At 33.5% G+C, this 27,896-nt stretch overlaps 1 protein-coding gene across 1 annotated transcript in view; it reads left to right on the top strand.

Moving 5' to 3' along the window:
- The first annotated feature begins 7,469 nt into the window (after nucleotides 1-7,469).
- The window catches only part of LOC126744730 (sodium channel protein 60E), a 533,812-nt gene continuing 513,385 nt past the window's right edge, over nucleotides 7,470-27,896 (top strand). The window contains exon 1 of the mRNA XM_050452261.1: nucleotides 7,470-7,943. Within this exon, the coding sequence (XP_050308218.1) occupies nucleotides 7,521-7,943 (423 nt within the window). The 5' untranslated portion in view covers nucleotides 7,470-7,520. The remainder of the gene's footprint in view (nucleotides 7,944-27,896) is intronic.

Here is a 27,896-nt window from a genome sequence, read left to right on the forward strand (position 1 = left end):
AGTTTTGAACAGAAAAATTATTAGGTTCGGCAACGCCGCTTCAGTCATGTGACGGCTGGTGGTTCAGCAGTCACATGACTGGTTCCGCGTTCCGCGTTCTTTATTTATCTCTTCTCTTCTATCGCCGTGAACCATCATGTGCACAATACAATAAATACAGTCCGCTTAGAAAAAAAGTAATTGGCTTTTATTTATTTGAAAGTTAATTAAATTAGTACAAGTCTAAGAGAAATTAACTCAGTCCATAAGGGTTGAATCAAATATTGAGCACGAGACTATTGGAATTACACCATTCGTCCAGACACTGCATATCGCGCACAATTGCACACTTCAACCTTTGAGGATCCCTGTCATGCCAAAGTATTGTATCATCTGCAAAAACCGTAAAGTATCCACTAATGTTCAATCGAGGCAAATCGTTAATGTACATTAAGAATAGCAGGGGACCCAAGACTGATCCCTGTAAGACGCCAAAAGAAATAGGCAATTCAGAGGAACATGAATTATTAAAAGAAACTTCTCTTACAGTCTGACAGGTAAGAGCAAAACCACTCCAGGGCAATTCCTCCAAAAAAATCCAAACATAGCATCTCCTGTGTTTCTAGATTTTGGAAATACAAACTGATTGGGATCAAGCAGTTTATGCCTGTTAAGAAATGAAACGACTTTTACCTTACCCAGCTTCTCCACTATTATTCCTAGCACAGGAAACAATGCTATAGAACGACAATTGCAAGGTTCATTTGGATCAACTTTCTTGCGAATTGGAACAATGTTAGCCCTCTTAAGACAAGAGGAAAATAGGCCATTTGTAAAAGACCTATTCACTACATGAGTGTCAAAAATATATAAATCAAAAAGTAACCTTTATGATAAGGTGCTTGCTTTGGATATTGCGATTAAATAATAAGAGACTTCTTATTAAATGAAATTTAAATATTCCCGCCTTAATTTGGCCACGTCTTTCTATCATTTTGATTGGTCCAATTAATTACGTCAAACTGTCAAGTTAGTTACAACAGTTTCCGTTGCCAAGCAAGAGGACGCTAGCAGATTTGTCAGAAGAATTTGGATCAGTTTGTATGCAACCACCACTCCTCTATACCGTATGTCTTAGGAAAGTATTTCGCCCCTATAACTTTTTTACTTTTTAAGTTAAAAAAATGAAATTTGGTTAGTGGGTGTAGCATCCATATTGGAATTGGCTGACGTATTCAGTTGTTTTCTGTTACTTCTGGTTTAACCTAAAATAATCCTAACTTTCTTGTTTTAAATGGGACCCCCCAACTTTTTTAACATATTTTGATAGGAAATTACAATCTAAGAAAAATGACACCCCGGTCAATTTTTGACATCGATCCTTTAAATTATTTAATTTTTTAAATTTTAATCTAGAGTGTCATAAATAATTTAAGATCGTTAATTTTACATCAAGTAATCCTAGAAAAATATAATTCACTCTCTTTTGTTTTTCCCAGCTTTCCTAGATGCGTCTAAAGTTTGCAAAATCTTATTTTCCGCTCTAAGTCAATTTTTTCAAATGGAACTAGGGTGGCTCATTACATAATTAAAAAGTGTATTTTTTTACAGTAGGTACTTTCGAAAAACCAGCATTATTAAAATTTTATTATTTATCTCTTTGTATTATTTTCTATTTGACAGTTGACATGTCAAATAATTTATTAAGGCACAAAATGCCTACCCATTTGTTCCTGGCAAAATTGTCTAAATAACTATTATTATTGAAAAATGTCTCAATAACTCTAATTATATCAGAAACTGACAGGTCGCCACGATAATTCGTAACAATGATATGTCAAATCCAAGGCCAACTTACTATTGTATTATAAATACTGACAAAAAATACTTCAAAAGTTGTTTAATTTATCGTTAATAATTAGACGGTAAGGGTGAGAGTCCAATTTATCATTAATCCTGGATGTTACGAAAATGCTACTAAATGAGGAAAGCTGCTTGAGTGTTACACCCACGTACCGTCAAACGGGGTTAAGTGAATCATAGTGGGTAAAATGAATTAATCGGGTATTTCCCAGTGGCGAAGCGTGAACTTTTCTTTCGGATAGACAAACAATAAAAATCGTTAATTAGAAAAAAATGTGTATTCAATATTATTCACTTTAATGAAATAGAGAATGAAAGCGCATAAAATATTAGCTCAAAGAGAAAAATATGTAGTAATTTAAAAAAGAAAAAAATTATTACTACTAGGATAAAAAGATAGATAGATAAAAATAAATACTACTTACAAAAAAAACACAACATAGGTATAATCATAACATATAGATCCATAATATCCATTATTTTAAAATTAATTAAAGACAAATAAAAACACAACTAAAATACAATTGTCAATATCAAACAGTCGTTCATAAATAACCCCTCAAATATCCACTAAAAAAATCTTTTCTATACACCCAAAAATAAAAATACTAATTATTAAATTACAATGGGCAGTGTGAATAAGAATTCAGTAAAAGCTAAAACTTACATTTTAATAGCAAATGCTTAGTTTGCAATGGATAAAAGTAAGTAGTAACTTTTACTAATTAATACAATAGCAAAAGACAAAGTTGTTAGCATTGTCTAAAAATGGTGGGAATAACGATAAGCAATTACTAAGAATATTAAGGAAAAGCTTACATTTTTGCAAGCTTGTTAGACCCTGGCTTAAAAATTTAGTATTATTAAACAGTTTGGTAGAAATGGCTGCATTTATGAATATAAGATCTGTAAAATTTTATCCCGAAAGAAAAGAAAGTCGTACCGAAGAATACCACGATCTGTATAGATTTAGTGAAGAAAATGTTGAGTGGATAGCTAACCATTTTTTGGAGCCAAAAGTGGAGACTAGAGTTGGTGCATTGAGTCCAAAAAAAAAATGCAAATATTTTTGCAATTTCTAAGTGATCCTGGATTTCAAATAAGGATCAGAAAAAAAGGAGTTCATAGAACAACAATAAACAACATAAAACAACAACATAGAACAACAATAAAGTAAAACGATAGCTCGCGTTTTACCAAAAATAGTTGAAAAGGCAGGAATTTGGATGAAATTTCCTACAAAAAACTCGACTGACCAGGCAATCAACGAATGGGTAGAGTTGTATAGATTTCCCTGTGCTTTTGGTGCAATTGACACTCATGTACCAATAATAACGCCATCGCTACATGGTGACAAGTATATGAATAGGAAAGCATGGTGTAGTATAAATGTGCAAGCAACTTGTGACGCAAAAGAAATTTTTACATCCGTAGATGCTCAATGGCCTGGCTCGGTGCACGACAGTCGTATTTTAAGTAGACCAAAATTTTTGGTATGATGAGAAGACGTCAACAGATCTATGGACTTATTTTAGGCGATAAAAGGTACGGCATAACACCATTGGATGATTTACCAAATAAAAACTTTAAGTAAATACTTAAAATATCTAGCTTTCGCTAGTAATTAAAAGCAAAAGGTTATTCACTTTAATTTCAGCAAATGCTATTAGTAAAGGCTAAATCTATCTAGTAAAAGCTAAAGCTTATACTTCTGACTAAAAGCAAAAGCTAAGTTTTTATTCATACTGCCCAATAGCACGCGCCCGCACCAAATGCCAAATGCAGATTCATCAAAAAACAAAACTGAAGATGTATTGCGGCCGACCAGATCAAGCGTGTCCATAAACAATAACCCTCAAGAGCATAATAAAATAGCTGGTCGACTTCGATAGACAAAAGCTCAAATGTCTTTCCCGCGAGTAAATTTTGCATACGTAATAGGCTGAACACTGATGCGACCGGACCTCTGTCACCTGCTTGATGCGTATATGGTTCGATTAGATGCTCCAAATTTCCGAAGACAAATATCAATGTGTCTTCCGGGGGCTTGTATACATTAATTGGGTGTCAGCCCTGCATTTTTATTTTAATTGGTGCGTCAGGCGGGGCGCGCCTTAGATATTATAGATAGATAGATATTATAGCCGTTTAGAGACTATATAATGTTAGTAAGGAGAGCGACTATATTCTGTGTTATTTTTTTTTTAAATTTGAATTCAACAATTACATGAAATAATTACGTAGTAAATTAATGAGAAATAACTGGATAATTTTGGGTAGACAGTGTCTACCTTGTCTACTCGTACGCTTCGCCACTGGTATTTCCGCAAAAAAGTCGATCCCGTCGCAGACCTGCCCCATATAGTGACATTATTGCATCGAGATGACCTCGTTAGTATGTCTTTGTATGTGGTAGGGTGTGTTTCCCTGCTCAAAAAAATACACGTGAGTACCATAAGGACATGTTCCGGTTAAACGATTTTTTTGTATTTTACAAAACTTTGGAAACGATTGGTTGCGGAAGTGATCAATATTAATATTTATTTACTTGAATGTAATTAATGTGTTTATTAGACATTAATAAACAAATTTGTGCTTAATTTTTGGTAAATTTTTTTTTTGTTGAATTTTAGCATTTTTTTTTTTCTAAGATGGTAACTTTAATGGGTAAAATGAATCATTTAAGTGTCGCTGTAAATTTATGATTACATTTTTTAGAACTTTTTTTTTAAATAATTTTTTATATAAGAAATATTTTTTTATTAGTTTTGGTCTTTTTAGCATGCCGAGAATTTACAAAAAAAAATTGGGGCCGCAGGGAAAATGTAACTACGATCAAGAATATGTTCGTCGAGCAGTGGCAGCGGTTAGACGAGGTGATATGTCGATGAGACAAGCATCTGAAAGATTTGGTGTACCTTTCAGTACCATTCCAAGAAGATATCATGGCAAACATTCTTTAAAATATGGTCGACAGCCTGTACTAAATGGTGAGCAAGAGCTAAGACTAAAGGAGACAATCAAAATTTGCGCCGACTGGGGATTCCCATTAAAAAGTACAGATGTTAGAGCAATTGTGCAACAATATCTAAATAGACTAGGAGTAAGGGATTCCAGATTTAAAGAAAATATGCCAGAGATGGACTGGTTCAAAAGTTTTATGAGCAGAAATAAAGACCTTACCGTTAAGTTGGCTGAAAATACAAAACGCGTTAGAGGTGCATTAACCCGCGAGGTTATTCAAAAATATTTTGAAAACTTGCAGGTCACGTTGAAAGACGTCCCTGCTCAAAATATTATCAATTACGACGAGACCAATTTTGTGGATGATCCCGGGTCGGCTAAAGTAATTACAAAAAGAGGTGCAAAGCATGCCCATAGGTTAATAGACTCCTCAAAGACCAGCACAACTGTGATGTTTGCAATAGCCGCTGATGGAACATTACTGCCTCCATATACGGTATACAAGGCAAAACATTCCTATGATGGTTGGACAGAGGGAGGAATTGAAGGAGCAAGATATAACAGAAGCATGAGTGGATAGTTTGACTCTGATATATTTGAGGACTGGTTTAAGACAATTGTCATGCCTTATTTTCGAAAGCTTGCTGAGCGTAAAGTTTTAATAGGCGATAACTTAAATTGCCACATTACCACTAATGTCGTACAGCAATGTGAGAATAATGAAATTGATTTTGTCTTACTCCCTCCCAATTCAACTCATTTGCTTCAACCGCTCGATGTCGCGTATTTTAGGCATTTAAAAGCTGCATGGAGATCCACCTTGGACCAATGGAAACTAAAACACCGTGGAGTCATTCCTAAAACGGAGTTTCCAAGGCTGCTGAGACAGAGTGTGGAAAAGTTTGGCATAAAGTCAAAAGAAAATTCCATTGCTGGTTTTAAGGCATGTGGAATTTTTCCGCTCGATCCCAACAAAGTTTTAAATAAAATTCCACGAAATTTACACATCGATGAAAATGGTGAGAATATTGATCAGGCCTGGAGTAACACGATAATCAGTCACCTAAAAAATTTAAAAACTACCCCGAATCAATCAACAAAGAGAGGAAAAAAAATTATTATCGAGGCTGGCAAAAGTGTGTCAAGTCAAAGTTTATTATCAACGATAATAGATAAAACACCCACAAAAAAATCATCTAAAAAAACATGAAAAAAAAACGAAAGAAGAGCCCTGGAAATATCGGATGATGAGTTAGATCGAGAGTTAGATAAAGAATTTTCCCTAAGTGATTTCGAAAATATTGTTGAAAACTTTGACGAGTTTGATCCAAATCCGTCGACATCGAATGATGATACTTACATGATCGACACAGACTTATCCATGGAGCCAAGGATTGGGGAGTTTATTATTGCAAAGTTTCCAACCGAGAAACGAGATCGATTGTTTGTTGGCAAAATCGAGAATTGTTCAAAGAAAAAAGAATTTACTATAAATGCCATGAGAAAAAAGGGAAACTCGGAAAAGGGGTATTTTGTTTATCCAGAAATACAGGACCTTTGCCTAATAAGCCAAGACCAAATTATTAGAAAACTGCGTCAAAAGTCTTTCAAGAGGGGTAAATTTGTTTTTAACTTAGACAACGACGAATTTAAAAAGTTGGAGTAATTTCTTTTTTGTTAATTTTCCTATGTTTTGTATGTAGACTTAAGTTTTTTTTACCAAGAGTGCCATTTTTATTTAAAGAAAAGTTCCTAAGTTTGTTGTTTTTATAAAGCCTTAATATTCTGTGATAGAATGTGTTATAGAATAAAACTTTGTTACTTAATCTTACTTTTGTTACCTTTAGAATAAAGAATTTGTTTTTTTTTAAGTGTTTTTTTCCGTTTAAATCTTCTTTTTTTATTTTTTGTTGATTCATTTTACCCACATTATGTTTAAAGTGAATTTTACAGCACTTCTAATACATGATTCACTTTACCCCAAACCGGAGGGTAAAGTGAATCAGACTTTATCAAAAAAAATGGAGGACTTCCCATGCTTAAATGCTTACAAGTTTTAACAAAATCTTTTAAGACGTTTACCAGAATCTACAATATTTTTTACATATTTTTTAATTTAATACTTTGGCAGAAAAACGAAAAAAACCACTTATTTTGATTCACTTAACCCCATTTGACGGTACCAAATTTCATTTTTTAACTTAAAATTTAAAAAAGTTATAGTAGCGATCCACTTTCCTAAGACACCCGGTATATTTGTGTTCTGTGAGCATAAGCAACAAACCTACTCACGTGTCCACCATATTAATTACCATGAGATTTACCGCATTCTAGCATAGTCCAGCGGCAGCGTCGGCGGCTTTGGTGGCGTTAATGGCAGCAGCAGGTATCGTAAACTAAGCCTCCAATTATTTATTTAACTGAAGCAAAACGGCGTCCCGCCGTCGAAGCCGCCAACCGGGCATAGCGCAAAACCCGCGTCCCGCGCTATTGAGGGCGCTCCAGGTCCAACGCGTTGCGACGCGCCGCCCCTCGGCGTCGCGACGACCGTCACACCACCACGATGCCGATACCGAATGCCGCTTCAGTCCGTCGCGAGTTTTGCCCATGACGATGACGCTCCTTCGCGTCCTCTGGGTCCCTTATTATTATCATACGACCGCCGACTGACTCCTAAATAATTTCTCTCACGTTCCAAATTTCAATATTACAAAATGAGCATGGATCATGATGAACAATCTGATTTTTCTTGTCGTAATTTGGATTGTACAGACGGTGATCCGTTAACTGTAATCACGAAGTCTAAGCGACCGGTGTCGTACCCGTGCGGTCCGGAGAGTGACTTGGTAACGGAGATTCCGGGCGAGGACAGTCATGCGTTGACCAAGAGGTACTCTAGTGATCCGTTAAAGTTACCCACGACGTCAAAGGGGAAGACTCAGGTGAAACCTTTTACAAAAGAATCTCTGGAACGACTTGAACGGAAGACGATTCAACTGGTGCGCGAGTATGGTTTTCAGCCGAGACGAAAACTTAGTGTCGAAGATGGTTCGAGACTTCCTTCTAAATTCGAGCCGTTTCCGAAAAGATTGTATGGAAGACCACTGGAGGAGATTGATAATTTTATTTATGACGAGGTAAGTGTCATTATTGTGCGTGCTGTTTTACTACAAAGTTAATATTATCGATTTGATTTCATATACTCTACTCAGATCCCTTAATCTTCTGCCTGAATTATGAAAGTTTCTTTTTCAGGCTTTTTGTTATTTCCTTTAATAAAAAATTCGCAACTTTAGTATTACGCCAATGTATTGGCTAACGATTTATGGTTTATCTGCTTTGATGAATCTGCACCGATGATATCTCTTTAAGAGTTCTTTATAAAAACTTAAGTAAATAGCTTAAAAGCAAATGTCTATCGTATGTTCTATACCTTTTACGCATCTATGACGAGAAGTTTGCCTAACACGTTGTAAGGCAACTAAAAAGAATTATCGTTCTAGAGGTTACCTGGGTGATAAGAATATAGTCTAGAGAAAGGTGACAAAAAAAGATCACTTTATGGCATACCAGTAGTACCAGTAGCACCATGTACAAATGGGTGTTTAAAGTAGAAAATGCGTCATCAGTTTCGTTGAAACATTCGACGGCGGAAAAATCAAAATGGATTCTTGACCACATGACCACTTTAGCTTATATTATGCTTGCTTTATATTTAAAAAACTTCACATTTATCGACAAATAAAAAAGTATAAATGTCTTTTTAGTTGTAGTTAACTGGGCATCAGATTTCTTAGAATAAACATGACATAGACCAAATATTTATAATTTACTAGAGTATATAGCTACGTTTACAACGCGCGGACCTATTAGTTCCATGGAACAAATGATAGACTATTTTTATTTAGTGTAGCCCTGTTTACAAGGATTGATTTTGAGGATTAAATTAGTGCAGTATTATCTCTAGGATTAAAATGTCAGTTGAAGGGAGTTTATCAGTTTAAATGAAGAATTATAGGACATAACCTCTAAATCTTTAAAAGTGTGAAAAAATACAAAAACTATCTTGAAATGTGAAAAAAAATAAACAAAAATCGACGGGTCTCAGGAATTTTGCGATAAAATTTGATTAGTTTTAACTGAATTTATTCCAGTTAAAGTCACCACACTGCATGCATATGAATAATGACAACAGGAAAAATACGACAATATTTATCGTTCCTTGCGAAATTAGGTGGAATTTCTTAAGTATCGCCTAAATGAAGCCATACTGGAAAAAAATATATAATTATTCAAGTTAGTTTCTTGAAAATTATTAAAACTACGAACGCATCTGAACAATGTAGAAAGACAAATTGTTTGAACCATATCTTAAGATGCTAAAGGTCGATCTAATATCCAAAATATAAGGATTAACGTTGATATGTAAATTTTCCAGACAGAAAGGGCAGTGTATTAAGTTATTAATAATTGTATAAATCAAAATTGTTTCTACGACTTTCTAAGGGTTTCATATCATAAAACTTTAAGTTATCATAGTAAGTAAAAAAAAATTCTTTGTCTATTAAAGCTGAAATTTACTATATTTACAAGCTTGCGTTGTACCTTTTCAATTTGGTCAATATATTTGTGATATATCGGATTCCAAGCCACTGTCGCATATTCTATAGTAGGTTTAACGAATGCATTGTATAATAATATTAATTATATTTGATTACTAAAACCCTTTGTAATTTGAGATATAAAACCGGGATTTTTTAGAGCTTTCTGAACAATATTTTCTATATGAACGTCAAAGAGCAGTTTGGAATCTAACAGTTGTAACTAAATCTAAGCAGTTGTCACACCTAAATCCTTAATAAACTCTACATACTTCAAGATAGTGCCCCCGAGATAGACATCACATTTGTTTTGTGTCTGATATGGTTTTCTGCTAAAAACTATAGAGTGACATTTTTCTGTATTAATAAATAATTTATTTAAGGTACAGTACCTTTCAAAATTTGCAAGATCAGATTGCAAGGCACGAAAGTCTGATACTTTTTTAATTGTTAAAAAGATTTTTAGGTCATCTGCATATGCTAGATATTTACAGATGAAGAAACATTGACCAGTGTCGTCAAGCATTGAGAACAAAATCGGTCCCAAATGAGAACCTTGCGGTACGACTGAAGTTACGGTTGTACAAGAGGACTTTACTCCATTTATAACAACGTACTGAGACGTAGCCGATCGATAGTTCTAACCTGGACACTTATCTCCGCTTCCATCGATACCTCACAACAGAAGCCGAAATCGTGCGAGGCGACGACCGCATCGCGATGGCAAAAATTTCGCGCTGGGGCACATATTTTACGTTGATTCGAAATAATATTTTACTGCAGTTATTATTGTAGTTTAAAGTAAGATTACGCATTTAAAATTTTAAACTACCAAACTATTTTGATACTCGCTTTGAGTTTTAAAAAGAATAAAAAGTCGGTATTTAAATTAGGTGGGTAAATTAACAATTTTATTTTTAACTTACATTTTACATTCTAAATTTACTTAGAATAATACCTACCTCCTGCTGCATTCCTAGGTGCCAAAGCAATTATAAAGATACCGAGAGAGTTACCATTTTTCGTTTTCCCAATGACCCGGCTCAAAAGAAAAGATGGTTAGAATACATTGAAAGAGACGACGTAGTGATAAAAGAATCATCAAGGATCTGCATAAAACATTTTTCTGAACGTTTCATTATTCGTGAGGATATAGTGGCTAGAAAGGATAGAACAATTTTAAAGGTTTCTCTAAAAAGAGTAAAGCTGTCAGAAGATGCCTGCCCTACAATATTTGAGAATCAGCCATTCACAACCCATACCCCTACAAAAAAAAGGTTAGACGGGGTAGACGAATTTGAAACACCGTTTATGTATATTTTTCCAATAAAATAAATATTAATAAATATTTAAAACATTTTTCATATACCTAAAAATACGTAATAATAAAAAAAATATATTATCTTGTAAAATCTCCACTTAGTCGTTCCACTGTACGGCGTGCGCCACCAAATCTCGGCTTCAATTTTGACGACACGAAACCAGTGTCACGGCTAGAACTATCGATCGGCTACGACTGAGAGCGATTCGTTAGATAACTTTTAATGAGTTTGAGTAGGGCTCCGTGCACACCGAAATTCTCCAACTTTACGAAAAGTGTAGGAACCTTGTCGAAAGCCTTGGAAAAGTCGGTGTACATGGCACAACCAGACCCCTTTCCATATTTTTGTTTATACTCTGAATATCCGATATTTATTGGAAAAAGCCATGTTGGTTAACATCAATAGCTTCTTTGACCTTAAAGAATAATTGTTTTAACAGCAAAGATTCAAATAGCTTACCAAAGTGACTAAGTAAGGAAATAGGCCTATAATTCCGCACAGAAGTTTTTTCTTCAGACTTTAATACTGGCACAATTTGAGCTGTTTATTGGCAAAAATGCCGCTGGATAAACATTAATTGTACATTGTGTTTTTTTTGTTGTAAAAAAATGAATATATAGATATATCAAAAAAACACTTTATAATATCATAAAAATTTGTTACTTACTACTGTTCCTCTTTAATAAAATATGATGAGATACTCCATAAAAAAGTCAATATTCAGAGTTAAATGAATGCAAATAACGTATATTAAAGAAAAAGGCAACAACATCGCAACGCCGCTCGATCGCATTGTTGAGTCCAGGAATCTTTACCAGTGACATCGTCAAAAAATATTGACATGATAAATATTTATTAATAATAGATTATGCTTTAAATTATAACCAATATTACCGTTTATGAAAACTTTATGCGTGTTTTAAACGTACTTTAGTAGAGTAAAGGTACCTATCTACTAAAAAGCATTTTTATGGAAACTAAAAGTGCTTATTTAGGTTTATTTCTATGATCCCCTATTCTACGTTTATAATGACGGTTCTCCATTGACATGATGTTATGACAGTATCGGTATTTACTTGTGAAAAGATCGGCTTGAATCGCTTTTTTTCCCATGATTTACCATCGTGACAGTTCCCAAAAACACTCAAATGAGAACTCTTTCCTTTTTCAATCAAAAACTAAAGAAAAAACACAGAACTTCTAAAATGCCGAAGGTAAATACAAAGCCGTTTGACAAGATGACAGTTCGCAAGAATGATATTAGCTTTTGCTTGCAGTGTTGCCATTCCAAATTTCTTAGAAACGGTTTTAGGAATAAGAATGGTATTTTTTTTGCTCTTAGTTTATATGTATCTATTTCTACTTTTTAGTTTTATTCTAAAATCTAACGTAAATAAGCCAAATTACCATTATTACATGTGTTAATATATAGCTGAAAATTTCGTCTCTTGAAAATGTATGTAAATTTGACAACAGAGAATCGGTGAATATATTTGTAAATAAAACACCCCCCTTGCATTGTTATCCCGTTATTTAAAGAAGAGGCAAAGTATGATGTAAGTAACTATAGACCTGTTACTATCTTAAATGCAGTTTCTAAAGTATTTAAGGTAACATGTTTGATAGATTCTATGAAGAAAATAAGTTTAATATATCTGATCACCAGCATGGGCTTCTGCCAAATAAGTCTACACTAACTATAAATTTAATAACACTTCTGTATTTTATTCACAAATAGTTTAATGACAAAAAAAAACGATTAATTTAATATATACAAGGCATTTAATAAGGTCAGACATAATATTATAATAAAAGCCGTTTATAATAATAATGTCAGCAATATAATTTGAAGATCTTATATGTTAAATAATATGTTGAGATCAGAGGAGCCAGATCTGATGTTTTTACTAGATCTCCTGGAATCTCCCAAGGTTCCACTTTAGGAACTCTGTTATAATTTGTTTTAATGATATGTGTAGAAATAACGCAAAGTTTACTTTTACAGATGATTTTTTACTAAAATATACAATTTTATAAATATCAAATCATTTGATGAATACGGTAGTATTGCATAGTTTCCTCAATATGAGGTATGGATTAAAACAATATAACGTGAACAGCTAAATAAATTAAAACTTGTCTGGTTTATATGTATATGTTGATATATATGAGATTAACAGATAAACTAAACTCTCCAGAACTTCTTTCGGTCCTTCCATTTCTTTGTAAATAATGGAAAAACCAGACAAAAAAAATCTCTCTACTTGAAATTTTCTAGAACGAATATTTATAAGCATTCACCAGTTTCTAGATTGTTTAAATATTTTAATACTTTTTCTAGTGATTTAGACTTGGATATAAATAGTTCTCTAGTAATATCTTAACAAAGTGTGCCTACCGGCTTCTGTTTGTATATATCATTCGACATTTTTACTCTACAATTTTGAACGAGAAACATTTTTCTGATCGTTTCGTTAATTTCGTTGGTTCGTCTTGTCTTCTGCTTTCTTTTTATATATATTTCATCTCAAACTTTAATAGAAAATACTGATTGTCTTGCTGATATTTTTTAAGTTTCTAGAATAATTTACAGATAAGATGATACAGAGGGGTCAGAAGCATGTTGTAAGACTAAGCCTGAATCCACACTGATACGTAAATACGGATACGTTGGGACCACGTGATTGCTATCAGCCAATAAGAGGCCCGACAGGATTCACGTACCTACGTGAAGGAAAACACGTATAGAAGTTGGTTAATTCGCACTTCATTCCATTTTTTGCATCCGTTCAGTCTTTTGCGCTTTGTTTTTTACTGTTATTTTTGAGTTTTTACGAAAAGATTTTTCGTTGGTTTTTTATTAAATTGTTATTTTATGCCATTCTTTTTAGAATATCGAATGTAGGTTCGTTCTCGGGTTTCACATAATTTAAATGTGACCATTGTGGCTTTTTAATTAATAGTCAGTTCCTAAATCCAATATGTCCTAGTACATATGGAGGAAAAGGAGAACCAGGGATTTACCTTCGAGCTTTGCGCCAATAAGGTCAATATTTTAAATTTATGCATATATGTTTAATATTGATTGTTAATATATTATCTTTTCACAGCTTTTATTAGTTACAGTTTTTCTTTCTTCATTTAAACTTTGTTTTATTTGTTTATTTATTTTGTAGTACTAATAGGCGATGGCAAAGATTTACGCCAAAAACACAGAAAATTAGATAGCGAAATATTGATTTCATTCATTTACGCCAGAAAACCTCTATGGGATCCTAGAACCACTTTAGTAAACTGTAAACATCAAAAACACGAGTAAAAATTTAACGTCATTTTACGGATACGTATAGATTAAAAGTCGCGGATAGGCTCGACAGTCTGACGTATCCGTAATTACGTACTAATGTGGATTAAGCCTCACGTGGTTCCAGTGGATCCGTAATTAGGTACCAATGTGGATTCAGGCTTAGATTATGGTAAATATATACATATATTTAAAAGTTTTGCATCACCCTAGATTTCCGAAAGTTTTTTTAATCGGCAAAAATAGATTAGAAACTTATTAATTGTTATTAAGGTGTAATTAAAAAAACAACTAAAATGCTTGTAAAAAAACTTAATTACTCTGAAGTTTTTTTTTAAATATAACTTATTTTCTAGTACAAATTAAAAGTATTAAATTGAAAGGTTTTATTAAGGTACTGGACAACTTTTTAATACCGTGTATTACCTCTAGCGCTTATGCAAACTGGAAGACTTGCCCATACTGTCTATATTATTGGATATATTTTATTGAGGAATGTTGTGTCATTTTGTTTCAAGCATATTCTATGGGATCTATGCCTGGCGATAGTGCGGATCAGTCTAAACGATTGATGCCTTTCAATTCCAGATACTCATTTACAGCTTTATTATGGTGACATCGGGTGTTATTATCTATGAAGGCGAAAGATTCACTAACAGCTCCTCGCCTTAGTCTGACGTAAGAGTCTAAGAATCTCCTTTATGGATGTGTCATCAGTCATTATGCCTTGAATATAAATTAATTCTGTGCGATAATTAGATACGATATTAGCTCAGTACATACCACTTCGCACTGTAGAGACTAGAAGATGTTCTTGAACTCCCAAAGCATCACGCATATCTCTTTGGAATGCTGGTATTTCTTTAGATGGTTAAATAAATATAAGGGTTCTGTTATTGATTAGTTACACGTCTTCTACTGATTCGTAGTCTATCATAAAGGGAATGATTTAAGTGCTCTATTAGCCACGAATCTTTGTGAGTGGCTTTTTTCAAGTAAAGATTAACTAATGACTTGTAGAAGCAACTTTTTACGTGGACTCGTAAAATATAAACAGTCTTGACCCTTAATAATCAAATCAAAAATGGAACTTACAAAAAAAATTGTTAACATTCGGGTATCAAATATGCGACGAATATGAAAAATAAAAATTGCGAATGTTAAAGAATTTAAAAAAAGGTGATGTAGAACTTTTGAATCTATGTAGAGATACTATTTATGTTGAACTCGAGAATGTTTTGATAGGATATAGGTTTTCCATTACTCAGAGGAATTTGCAACTGCTTCATCTAAATAAGTTAAGCACAAAACGTGTATAACTAAGACTCCTAACTCATGTACATATTTTATTATTAAACTTATACAATACGATCTTTTTCAAATAACTACTAAGATTTATACCAAAAAATAACTTTTATAATTTTAAGCTATTAAAGTGCTATCAGTACTTCAGAATTTTAGTCATTATCATTTGCATTCATTATTTTTCAATTGACAGATTTCTATTTCTAGATCGGTGAAAAGTATATAATTTAGTTTTAAATATCCAAGTATCCATATATTAGAATATTATGTAAACCAATAGTTTTTAAGCATTCAACTTTGGGATCACCCCAACATGGAGATTAAAATATAGGATAAAAAATACATGCAAGTAAGAGGATACATGTAAAACGAATTTGAATACAATCCCGTTAAATATAAAAATGAATAGGGTTTGTCATTAAATTTTTTTACCAAGCATATTTTTTTTCATGATTTATTCTAAAACATATAAACTAATAGCCTATTGTATGCGGTTAGATTCGCTAAAACTAGGCATCGCGGTAAAATAAAGCATGTCGTGTATCTAGTAAACAATTTAAAATATTACTATAAATATTTGGAACAAACCCCGTTCACTGTTAAATTCCAAAATATCGGAAATTTAGGATGCATTCTTTGATAAACCGTATTCTCTTTATAGTAACATTAAAAAATGTTTTTTTTTTCAGTGAATCTATAGGTATATATTAATTTTTGAGTTTAAGAAAATAAATTAAAATATTACTGATTTATAGCCGTTTTTAAATTTCAATCAGTGGTTTTTGAGAAAAACACGTCGGAATAATTTCGATAATATATTTCGTAAAAATTAAAATTACTAAATTAAGTAGTCAGTAGATAATTTTTAAAACATGTTGATATTGTTTAAGCTATTAAGTTCCCTTTTTCTGATGACCTTGATGCTAGGTTTTTATTAGAACGTATTTCAAAGTAAATACAGAATAGGCATATCTCTGTGATTTATCGACGATGTACAGTATTGTGCAAAAAGATAGCAACATTGACCTTTCCTGTTATATATCTTTTAGTATCTTTTATAAGTAAGCTTTATATATTGTTTACAAGAATAGTTCGAGCCTGTTTATATTTTCATATCATATTTTTTGTATCATGATAAATAAAACACCAAATTGTTTTATGCAAATTTATTATTCAAAAATATAGCAACAAAAAATAGTTTTGATTCTAAAAAAAATATAACCCAACTAAATTAAAATCAATTCAATATTTCGTGTAGTACCCCTTCTCCTTTATAACATCTGTATATCGTCTTGGCATGGACTCAATTAATTTCATATTATAGTCATTGTTCACTTCTTTCCAAGCCTTTTCCACTATTTCAAAGAGAATATTTGTATTAGAGCATGTTAGGTGCCTGATTTTGGTGTCAATGTAATGCCATAAATTCTCAATAGGGTTTAGGTCTGGCGATTGAGATGGCCAGGCCATTACATGTATTTTTTCAGCGGATAGCCACCTGTTAAAAAATTGAGAAGCATGTTTTGGATCGTTGTCATGCTGAAATATGGCTGTTACTGGCATGACTTTATCCATATATGGCACTAAATGTGTTTGCAGAATGTCTTTGTACATGAAACGATCCATTTTGCCCACTATTCTTACTATGGGTCCCATGCCACGAGCCAAGAAACATCCCCATATAAGAATATTTCCCCCTCCATGTTTAACTGTGGGGCAAACGTACTTTTTGTTTAATCTTTGTTCACTGGGGCGTCTGACGTACATCACTCCATCAGTCCTGAATAAATTATATTTAGATTCATCACTAAATACGACTTTCTTCCAATCAGCTACAGACCAGTGGACATGAGATTGGGCAAAGTGAAAACGAGCCTTGACGTTCTTCTTTGATAGTAACGGTTTTTTGGCGGGGCGACGAGCAGGTAACTTGGCATCAAGTAATCTTCTCCTTACGGTACTGGAACTGAGGCTTACTCCTCCACCCTCTTTTAATTTTGCCAAAATTTGGGAGAGAAGATCAAGAAGACAAAAAAGGATTTTCTTTGGAAATTCGTAGCAGCTGCCTATCCATCCTTAAATTTGTTTTTCTGGGTCTACCAGTAGGGCTGCCATATTTTTAAAAGTAGAAACCGGAGCATGGCATGTTTGAGTTTCGAGTCATGCCGCAGGCAATTTTTTTTTCGGAGCCATAAATTAGTTTTAGAGCTGGTATTATAAACATATGTGTGTACTTTAAAAATTTTAAACATAAAGAAAAAATAAAAATATATTCTTTGACCTCGTTAACAAAAACAACATGTATTTTATTTTAACGCTACAAAAAAACTAAACATAACATTAAGAAATATATTGTTTAGCTTATTAATTACATAATTAAGATACATATATTAAACACTTCAAAAAAAATTAAACATACCTAACACAAAAAAAAACATATATTATTTTGCCTCGTTTTTGGCAATTATTATACCAGAGTTACGCCTTAAAATAACTCGAATAAATCCTTAAATTAAAAATATTTTAAGCTGGTCCCTACTTTACCAAGAATGTTTTTCCCATCTTTTTCTAAAAATTTTACAAATTCTTGGCAAGTTTCGGTAAAGTTATCCTTAATCATTAATTCTGACTCTAAGGTTTCTATAGAAAGAGAATTTCTTTCTTTTCTCCACGCTATAAACATTAAACTAAAAATTCTTTCACACATGGCATTAGAGTGGGGAAGAGAAAAAACACAAGAACATATTTTAGAATAATTCGGAGACTTATTTGTTTTAAAATAATAAACCCATTGTTGGTCAATTTTAAAATCTGAAAATTTTTCGGGGAGATTTTCTAAAAAAGATGAAAGGTTCACAAATTCTTCAAACAATAAATCAACATCTATGTCAATACTAAATTCTTCTGAAATTTTCATAAAATCCTCCAATCTTGGATTAGTCCTCAAATCCATTGCTTTCAAGTATTTACATTTGTTGTTGTCAGTCAAGTCATACCTAAAATTATCAAATAACTTAAAAGAAACTTGTTTCTGAGATCATATAATATACCTACCATTTTTCTAAATATTCTACGATTCTCCCAATTAACGAATCAGCTTCTTTCTTAAAAATATTTACAATATCTAAATTATCACATTTTCGTACTAGAGAAAGGGCTATTGAGCCATAAAACTTCTGTTCCCTTTTCATCACCAAGGATCGTCTTAAAGTATCCATGATTCCAAACAATTCTACTGCTAAGGCACTTTCGGATTCCAATTTAGAAATTGCCGCATTCATGGCAGTTCCTATGTTTAAAATAAGCCCTAAAATGTTTTTTGTTTGAAGTAAAATAATTAAAGGATAACGAAAACATCTACTTACCTAAATAAGCTTCAGCGAGTTCGTTTTCAAAAAACATTCTTAGAATTAAAGGTGACGATTCTCGAGATAAAAAATATGATTTGATGGGAACAAAATGTTTTAGTAAACGTTCGACTGCCGGAATTAATGAGAGCCAACGTGTAGGAACAGAACGTAATAGCTCTGACCATTCTTGTTCACAAAAGACATACGAATCTTTAAGCTCTGTAATTTTTTTTGAGCTGCTGCTAAATTCATTGTAACATTTGATTACAATAGTTTCAATATCGTACCTTATAACATTTTGTCCATACTTGCCAGCATTGTGAATAATATGGCATACACAGCCAAAGGGTAAAATATTTTTATTATGTTTGTGTAGCTCTGTCATAACACTCTGTTTTTTTTCTAAAATTAACCGACGCATTATCAGCGCAGTAAGCAGTGACATTTTTAATTGATAATCCTGCCTCATCAAGACCATCAATTAGGCATTTAGCAATATCCACTGACTTTTCTGATGAATTTGAATAAAATTTGAAAAGCTTTGTGCTAACGCCTTTTTCGGTTTGGAAATACCTAACAATCAATGGGAATGTCTTGATGTTTCCCTTATTTGAGGCATCTGTTGCAAGGGAAAAAGGATTGTCATTCGCTAAATCCTTCTTAATAATATTTTTACTTTCCGGACCTAAAATTTCGGTGACTATTTTAGTCGCCTTTGTTCTTCCGCATGAATATTTCTCAGCTGTTTTGGAATCCTTGAATATCAGGGGAAATAGTTTTCCAGCACAATCTGCCGAGGCGTAGCTTTGAGCATGTTTTATCGCATGAAAAACAAAAGCACATTCAGCCAATGCTATAGAATCCTTGTCAGCCATAGATGAAAAATACCGATTTACTGATTTAGTTTTTGATGTTGCATTAACATTTTGAGTGTGTTTTTCTGTCCTCAAGTGTTTAACAATGTCGTTTTCCCCGCCGTGTTTAATGGAAAATTGACAACGACACGCTCGACATTGTGCCTCAGTATTTAAATTACCTTCAAAAATCCAATCATATTTTTCTTTCCAAACTTTGTTAAATTTGACATCCCACTTTTTCTTTTTCACTCCTTGATGTGTGTTTTTGCTTTCCTCGATCGTATGCTTATACTTCCGTATTTGTTGCGATGTTTTACTTGTTCCCGGCAGCGCAATATTGCCGTAATCTTCTACCCCGTCCTCTATCTATTCATTTTGATCAAGGCCAAGCCAGTCTATTTCCGATTCACTACTACTTGAGCTTAAAGTCATATTTTGCAAAGAAATTCAAAAAACTCGTAAAGAAATTCAAAAAACTCACTTAACTTTCTCACTTCTGGCGAACGAAAAACTAATGAGAACTAATACCGAGCTCGCTGCTGCTACGATCATCTATGGGAATCACCGGTTTTTATAATGTCAATATCAATGTCATAAGTATTTTCAACTGTCTACGCAAGGGGGCGATCTTTTAGAAATGGAGGAATGTGAGAGACGTATCGATATATTTAACGTATCGATTTAAATGGCGTAAAATTTTATGAAAGCGGGAGGTTGCGGGAGATTTATAATTTAAAATAAAAGGCGGGAGGGTTGACAAGAAACCGGAAGACTCCCGCCTAAATCGGGAGGAATGGCAGCCCGATCTACCAGGAATGGGCGCCGGTGCAACTGTTCCAGTAAGGCGAAATTTTTTGCAAACCCTGGATACGATTGACCTGTGAAGCCGTAAGCTTCTTGCAATGTCACTCTGCCTAACACCATTTTCGTAATGCTCCACAATAATTTTTCTTACATCACCAGAGACGGTTTTTACGCGACCCATTTTAAGTTAATTCTGAGATTCAAAAATAACAACTTTACAGCAGGTAAATCGATATTTAACTGATAAAATAAATGCGAAATAAGAATGTTGCTATATTTATGCACATTGTCTAAATAAACAAACATGAAGTTCCTTACTCTGCATTGGCATTCTTATGATATCTCGGTATATTTATCAATAATACAGAGGCGTGTACTTAAAAGTAAATAAATAATATGGAATAAATAAAGGAGCAAATAATATTTTTGAAAACATCGCTTGTTGCTATATTTATGCACAATACTGTATGTGTTGAAAATGATGACCTTTCTCAACTTGGAAGATTGTAAGGCGATGGTAAAACCTAAAGATGGCGTTCTGAATATGTTCAATTGGTATATTATTCAATGCTATTCTAATTTTCCCTTTTAGTGCCTCAATGTCGTCTGGTTTATTTTGGCAAGCCTTCTTTGACATATACCCAAATAAAATAATCCAGTAGTGTTAAATCAGGAGATCCCGGTGGCCATTCAATAACACCTCGTCAACCATTCCAATCATCCGATAAAATGAGGTCAAGATATCTGCGAACATCAAACTGTGGATGAACACCATCTTGCTCTCGGGGATGGGCAATATCTAGATCGACCGTATTTGGAAAAATTACGGCTAAAGATGGAATCAAATCGAACGAGAAAAATCTAAATATCGCTCGGTTGTAAGATTATTTTCAAAAAAGTATATCTCCAAAATTCTCTCTACTGTTGATAATGCCAGTCTAGACATTCACTTTTTTAGAAAACTGGTATGTGCTTCATGTATCTAGTGTGGATTTTCTTGAGACCAAAATTGATAATTCTGTCTTTTAACAATGCCTAGAAGAATAGAATATTGCGTGGAAAGGCATTATTTTCATCAAACCATCTCATTATTTCCTCACAGAACTGTAGTCGCCTATCAGGATTATCTTGTAAAAGTTCTGGTACTAAGCCCACTTTATATGGGTGACACTTTTCGTTGTTGGTTCTGGATTATCGTTATCTTGGTTTAATAAAACAGTTGAGGTATGTGGATTTTCATGAATGGAAGACAATAATATGTAGTATAAGTATAGTAATAAAAGTATTAAGTTATGTATTATATTTAGAATAAAACAAATGTAATTAATTCTTATTTTTTTATCATACGGTAGGTACCTTTCTTAGATATGTTATTATATTTATAGATTAGTCAATATCCTAGTAAGGGTTCATGCCAGTTCACGCGCTATGTATGTCAACCAATTTGGTAGTATGCTTATTTAATAATTAAATTGTTGACTTATGTGTAATAGTTTGGGCTAAGCAATTTTGAGTGCTTCTGCACCAAATTATTATAATTTTGAATATACTTAAGTTTTAGTCATGTTTTAGACAAGTCGTTTTAATTAAAACTCATTAACCTCCTACATTATTACAATTATTACAATTTGTTATCTTTCGTCAAACTAGAAGGTCGACCACTTCTTGGTAAATCACTCACTAAACTAGTTTCTTCAAAGTTGTGAAATATCCTACTAACAATTGATTGTAAATATGATTTTCAGATTATTTTGAATTCAATAATGCACACATATTCTTGCTTGACTTCTTATTTTATCAGCATATCCAAGCATTATTAAGATTTCAATCCGATGTCTTTTCAATAAAACCATTTTTTTACAAAGTAAAGCAACACAAAGCTTTTGACCGATACCTCCTTAACAGTTGAACTATTAATAATGCTACGGTGAAATTACTAAGGAAGTAAGAAATTAAAAAAAAGTAACTAGTGTCAAGTTTATCGAAACTTGCGAATTCACGGTTCAAATATTATCTGTGGATAATGGAAATTATCTACAGTACACGTTAATTTAATGTTTACGAAATAACGTGTTTTTCTAATAAAAAGTTATTTTGAAAAAGAGGATTTAATACTCTTTCTAGGGGTCAATTTCACCCTAATCAAAGTGTTGAGTTTTCAAGTACCACAATAGACACAAAAGGTCACCAAACCATGAAAGTGTTTACCATGTTTAATCGTTTTGCTAAAAAAAAAAAAAACTTAAAAAATATAAGTCTTAAGCAAGACTTTTGAGTAACCCTGTATAAGCTACTAAATAACATCTATCTTATACAATACCTATCGTTACTAATTACGCTAATTTAGAATTATCAGTAATTTCTTTAAAAAATTTGCTAATATTATATTAGGAGTACACCAATGTCCACTGTATCTAAAGTGCTAAAAGCCTAAAAATTAAATCCATCATTGAGTTCTTTACTTCGCACTGCGAATGCTGTCGTTGACTTGAAACTATTAAAATCGCTGAATCGACGAAAGTATTCTATGATCGGTCAAAAGCATTCGACTGTATCACGGAATACAGCTGTTGAAGCTTAATAAGTCCAGCTTTTATTATGCCGAGGTTATATTAATAATAATAATATAATAATAATATCCTTTGTTTGCCAACAAAATACAGGACGACAAAGCAACGTCATACAAAGGAGGATCTGGCTCCCATAGGATACATTAATTTTTCTTATCTAGAATTCATAGAGGCAATAGCCTTATATAAACAAAATAACAAAATTTTAAATAAATATCTAATATAAGTTAGAGATGCTGCCTGAGAGCAATGGGCTACTGAGCTGGCACTATGGAAAAACTATTCTGGTTAAAACCTGGAATACCTGTGCTCAACTCTGGTCTGAAAAAATCAATTTCAATTGCTAAAAGTCTGGAAGGTTTGCTGCGATGTAGCAAATCTATTTTGTTGCACATAGTTTGGTTGTTATATTTTCTTGCTGGAGTAGCATCATCTATATTATTGGATTGTAAAGCAAAGGATTATTGGTTTGCGCTTTTGGCAATTTTCTTAGATCCCGTTGGTTCTTTAGTTAATGCTCATTTTCTGGAAGTTTTTCAGCTTCTAGTAGGTAATCATAACTGATGCTGGGCAAAACAGTAATATCACCATGTTCTGGTTTCGAATTGATCTGATTCTAAGTAAATCTGGTAGAAATTGCGTCGTTTGGTGTAAACCGATTAAAGACAAGACAGTAGATAGGTTGGGAGCAATTCTTCTATCCGATTCAGTAGAAACTGGATCAAACTGGTTAAAATTTTGGTTTATGGCTTGGTTGAAACTGACTAAAAGCTTGATGGATAGGTTGCTCTATAGTAAACCGGTTAACCAATTAAATTGCCGTGAAATCTTCTCCATGCACAGCATATTGTGCGCAATAACAAAGAATTAAAATGGTGTTAATATTGATAGTGGTTCAATGAAAAATATTGGCGAATTCCATTAAGAGTTGAAGGCAATTGTAATTATGGTGGGTGTCTCAGTCAGCAGTCTCGTACGTATAAAGTTTTGAAAGAAAAATTTAGAACAAGGTCATTTTTAAATATTTTAACCAAATGAATAAAAGTTAGGATTCTCCAGATCCTGTCTAAAGCGTAATTAATCTTGTAACAACTGCCCCTCTTCCCCCAAGAGAATTACCAGAAAAGTAATTCTCATGTGAAGAGAAGTAAGCATCCAACTGGGAAGGGAAGTAAAGAATGTGCGAACAATCTAATTATTTCAAAATGCTATTCAAGCATTAAAATGAGTCAGAAAAATTAAAACTTCAAATTGATTGACTCATGAAATAATAATACTATAATAACCAACGAAATACCAAATAACACAAAATTTGTAGTAATTTCTGATAGAATTCCTAATCGGAAATCCAAATTGCTTCAAGTGGTAGGCCTTCACCACAAGTAACTTCACTACAAAGAGAAAAACAAATAAGGTAGCTACTATCCAATAACCGCAAAAACATCAACATACCCAGTCCGCACAGCTTTGAGGAAAGAAACTGGAGAAAAGGAAATTATATTAGAATTGAAAAATCAAAAGAACTAATAAGTAAAACACAAAAAAAACATACGTCTCGACCAGTAAGCAAAATCGATAAAGTCTAATCGAAATCGGAATCAACGAGTAGCTCTTCTTCTGGGATCTTTTTCAAATCTTTAACATGCCAAGCACTTTTAAACTTGCGCTTTTCGTCAATCAGTTTATAGACTACCGGAGATAACTTCTTTTTTATTTTAAAGGGACCCAAAAATGTTGGTGCGAGTTTGGCAGTGAAGTTTTTACTAGCATCAGAAAGATCGTAATTTTTGCAATAAACTCGCTCACCGACCACAAAATTAATTGGTCTTTCTGGGAGATTATAACGATTCTTTGATCTTTGATGCGCCGCTTTCAGTCTTTTCTGAATATCCCTATATACTTTAATTAATTCACGCGAACGTGCCATAAAGTGGCCAACCGTGATACTGGGAACATCCCTATTATTGTGTTGGATGCCCGAGGGCATATATTCTCTGGAGAAATTCATAAAATAGGGCGTGAGCCCGGTGGCTTCATGCACCGAAGATCTTATGGCCGAACCAACCTTAGGTAGAAGTCGTTCCCAATTCTTATGATTATCCTCAATATAACAACTTAACATGGTTTTAAGGACTTGATTCACACGTTCCACGGGGTTGGCCTGGGGATGATAGGCCGGAGTATATCGGATATTGACCTTATACTGCTCACACAGTTTGGAAAAAAGTTCACCTCGAAATTGAGCACCATTATCGCAAATAAGAAATTGGGGAACACCGAAAATGAGAAAAACTTGTTCCTCTATAAGACGACAAATCATAGGGGCCTTAGCTGAGCAAAGAGGGAAGAACAAAGGAAATTTAGTGAAGGTTTCCAAGACGACCTATACGTATTTGTATCCCTGAGTAGAACGAGGCAATGACCCAAAAAGATCGACGCTAATCATGCTCCATGGCTTCAAAACTTGAGTTTGTTGTCTCATTAATCCGTGTCGCTCCCGGAGGGGCTTTTGCGAAATACATTTGGCGCAATGCCTAACATATCGGAAGACATCAGCTCTCATTTTTTGACAATAATAACGACTCTTCAATAGTTCGTATGTCTTCATGACACCACCATGACCAGCCAAAGGATGATCATGATTTTCTTTCATACGTCTTCGATCCTTGGGTACTACTTCCTTCCAGAAATCTTCATCATCTCGAAAAAATGGGTAAGAACACTTCATATACTTGTAAAGTAAATTTCCTTCAATTCGCCATTGGGGATAATTAATAGGATTCTCTACGACCTGATTGAAAACTCTTCGATACCACTTATATGCAACTTCTGGTTCCTGGTCTACACAATTTACAAATCTCTGGCACAGCTCTACTGAGAACATCCGGCACAACATGATCTTGGCCCTTTCTATGAATAACCTCAAAATCGAATTGTTGCAGCCGCAATACCCATCTGGCAAGCCGTCCTGTTGGTTCCTTCAGACTATATCCATTTCAGACCATGATGATCTGTTATCACTTTAAAGGAGTATCCCTCTAAGTAGGGTCGTAATTTCTCGCAAGTATAAATAATGGCCAACAGATCTCTCTCTGTGGTGGAAAAATTTCTCTCTGCTTTACAGCTTTATTTATATATAAAAGGAACAAAATTGGCTCAAGATGTGATCCCTGAGGCACTCCAGAAGTCACTCGAATTTCCCTTGAAGTTGCTTCCCTTAGCTTGACTTGTTGAGTACGACTATTCAAATATGAATCGATCCACTTCAGATATGATCCATGTACTCCCAATGCTTCAACTTTCTTTATCAACAGACCATGGCATACACTGTCGAATGATTTTTGTAAATCGGTGTAAACAACATCAATCTGATAGCCTTTTTCGATATTTTCACTTAAAAAATCACGAAAATCCGCTAGGTTTGTCGTTGCTGATCTACTTTTAGTAAAAGCCATGTTGTTTCGGAGAAATATAGGATAAGAAATATTTCATCAGTCAAAATTGATTCAAATATTTTGGAGAAAACTAAAAGCAAAGAAACACTCCTATAATTTCCAATCTCAGTTTTGCGTCCACTTTAAAAATAGAGAATAGAACTAGCTTCCAATACGTGGGAAATGAAGATGTATCAAATGATCTCTGAAAAATTAACCGAAGAGGCTCAACCAACACAGATGAACAGTTTTTGATAAACACTGGTGAGATTACATCAGGTCCTGATCCTTTATTAGCTTCCAACGAGTTAAGTTTGTCCAGTATTTCTTCATTGGTAAAAATATGATGTGAAAGAATAGACACCAGATTTTCTGGAACAGATGTAATGTATTTGTTAGAAAAATCCCAATAGAATGATTCAAAATAGTCAGCAAAAGCCTTAGATAGTTCCTCGGGAGTCTCCATAGTCATCTCCTTGTATTCCATAGATTTTGGTATTCCTTTATCTTTACGCAGACTGTTAACATAGGACCAAAAATACTTCATGGTATCATTTGTTCGGTATTAGTGACAAAGAGAAGGTAACACAAATCCATGAGGTACTTTGTCTCTAATCTAACCGCAGAATAATTATCGTAGTCCCATTGTAGACCTGACCTTTTATATTTTTTATGAAGCCTGTTCTTATAATTCATTAACAGTATTACGATGAAACAGTTGATCCCAATCGACTGAAGCAAAATATTGAGTAACTTCCTGATAATTTGCACGCTCAAATAAATGGATTTTGGTCTTGTGGGACATGTGGGAATATTTCGCATGATAACCTGCATTTCCAAAACTGGATGATAGCAATCAAGCCTACACAATGCTTAATCGACAAGAGGTATTTTGATGTTGTGGGTCGTGTCTGTAAAGATCAGATCCAAAAGTTGACCTGAATCATTTCCAAATATAAAGTTGTATTTAAGAGCAGCTCATCCTCTGCACAGTTAAAGTTCTTCGGAATGATATCTTCATTGTCAATTTCCCTTTTATTTTTTTCAATTTTATTTGACTACAATAATATTAAATTAGTATCATGTCTATTGCTGGGTAATGGTAGACTGTTGCTGATTGATTGTTTTGGTAAGTTTAGAATATTTTCATAAATGGATTCCACTTTTTTCGGTAATTCCTTTTCATCTGGGTGAAGAGTTCGACCAAAACTCATTTACAGTAAGCCAGAAGACTCAATTTTACAAATAGTTTATTATATATTATTAATTAATATTTCATTTTCTTCAATAGAGACTTTTGCAGCAGGTATTTTAGGTATTGTGTCTTTGAGACGACTCAGACACTCTCTATAAAGTGCAGATTATTAGTAAAATATATAATAGCGTTCCTTAACCCTGAAATGCTACACTTATTCCCGACTCTGCATCTGCTACACAGGAGTACAACCGTACCCCAAATAAAACATGTCGTATTTTAGAAAAACGAAAAATTTATTCACTTATAGAAAAATAATAATTTAAACAGAGTCTCTAAGAACACTTT

Source organism: Anthonomus grandis, chromosome 14 (genome assembly GCF_022605725.1).
Source record: "Anthonomus grandis grandis chromosome 14, icAntGran1.3, whole genome shotgun sequence".
Taxonomy (NCBI): Eukaryota; Metazoa; Arthropoda; class Insecta; order Coleoptera; family Curculionidae; genus Anthonomus; species Anthonomus grandis.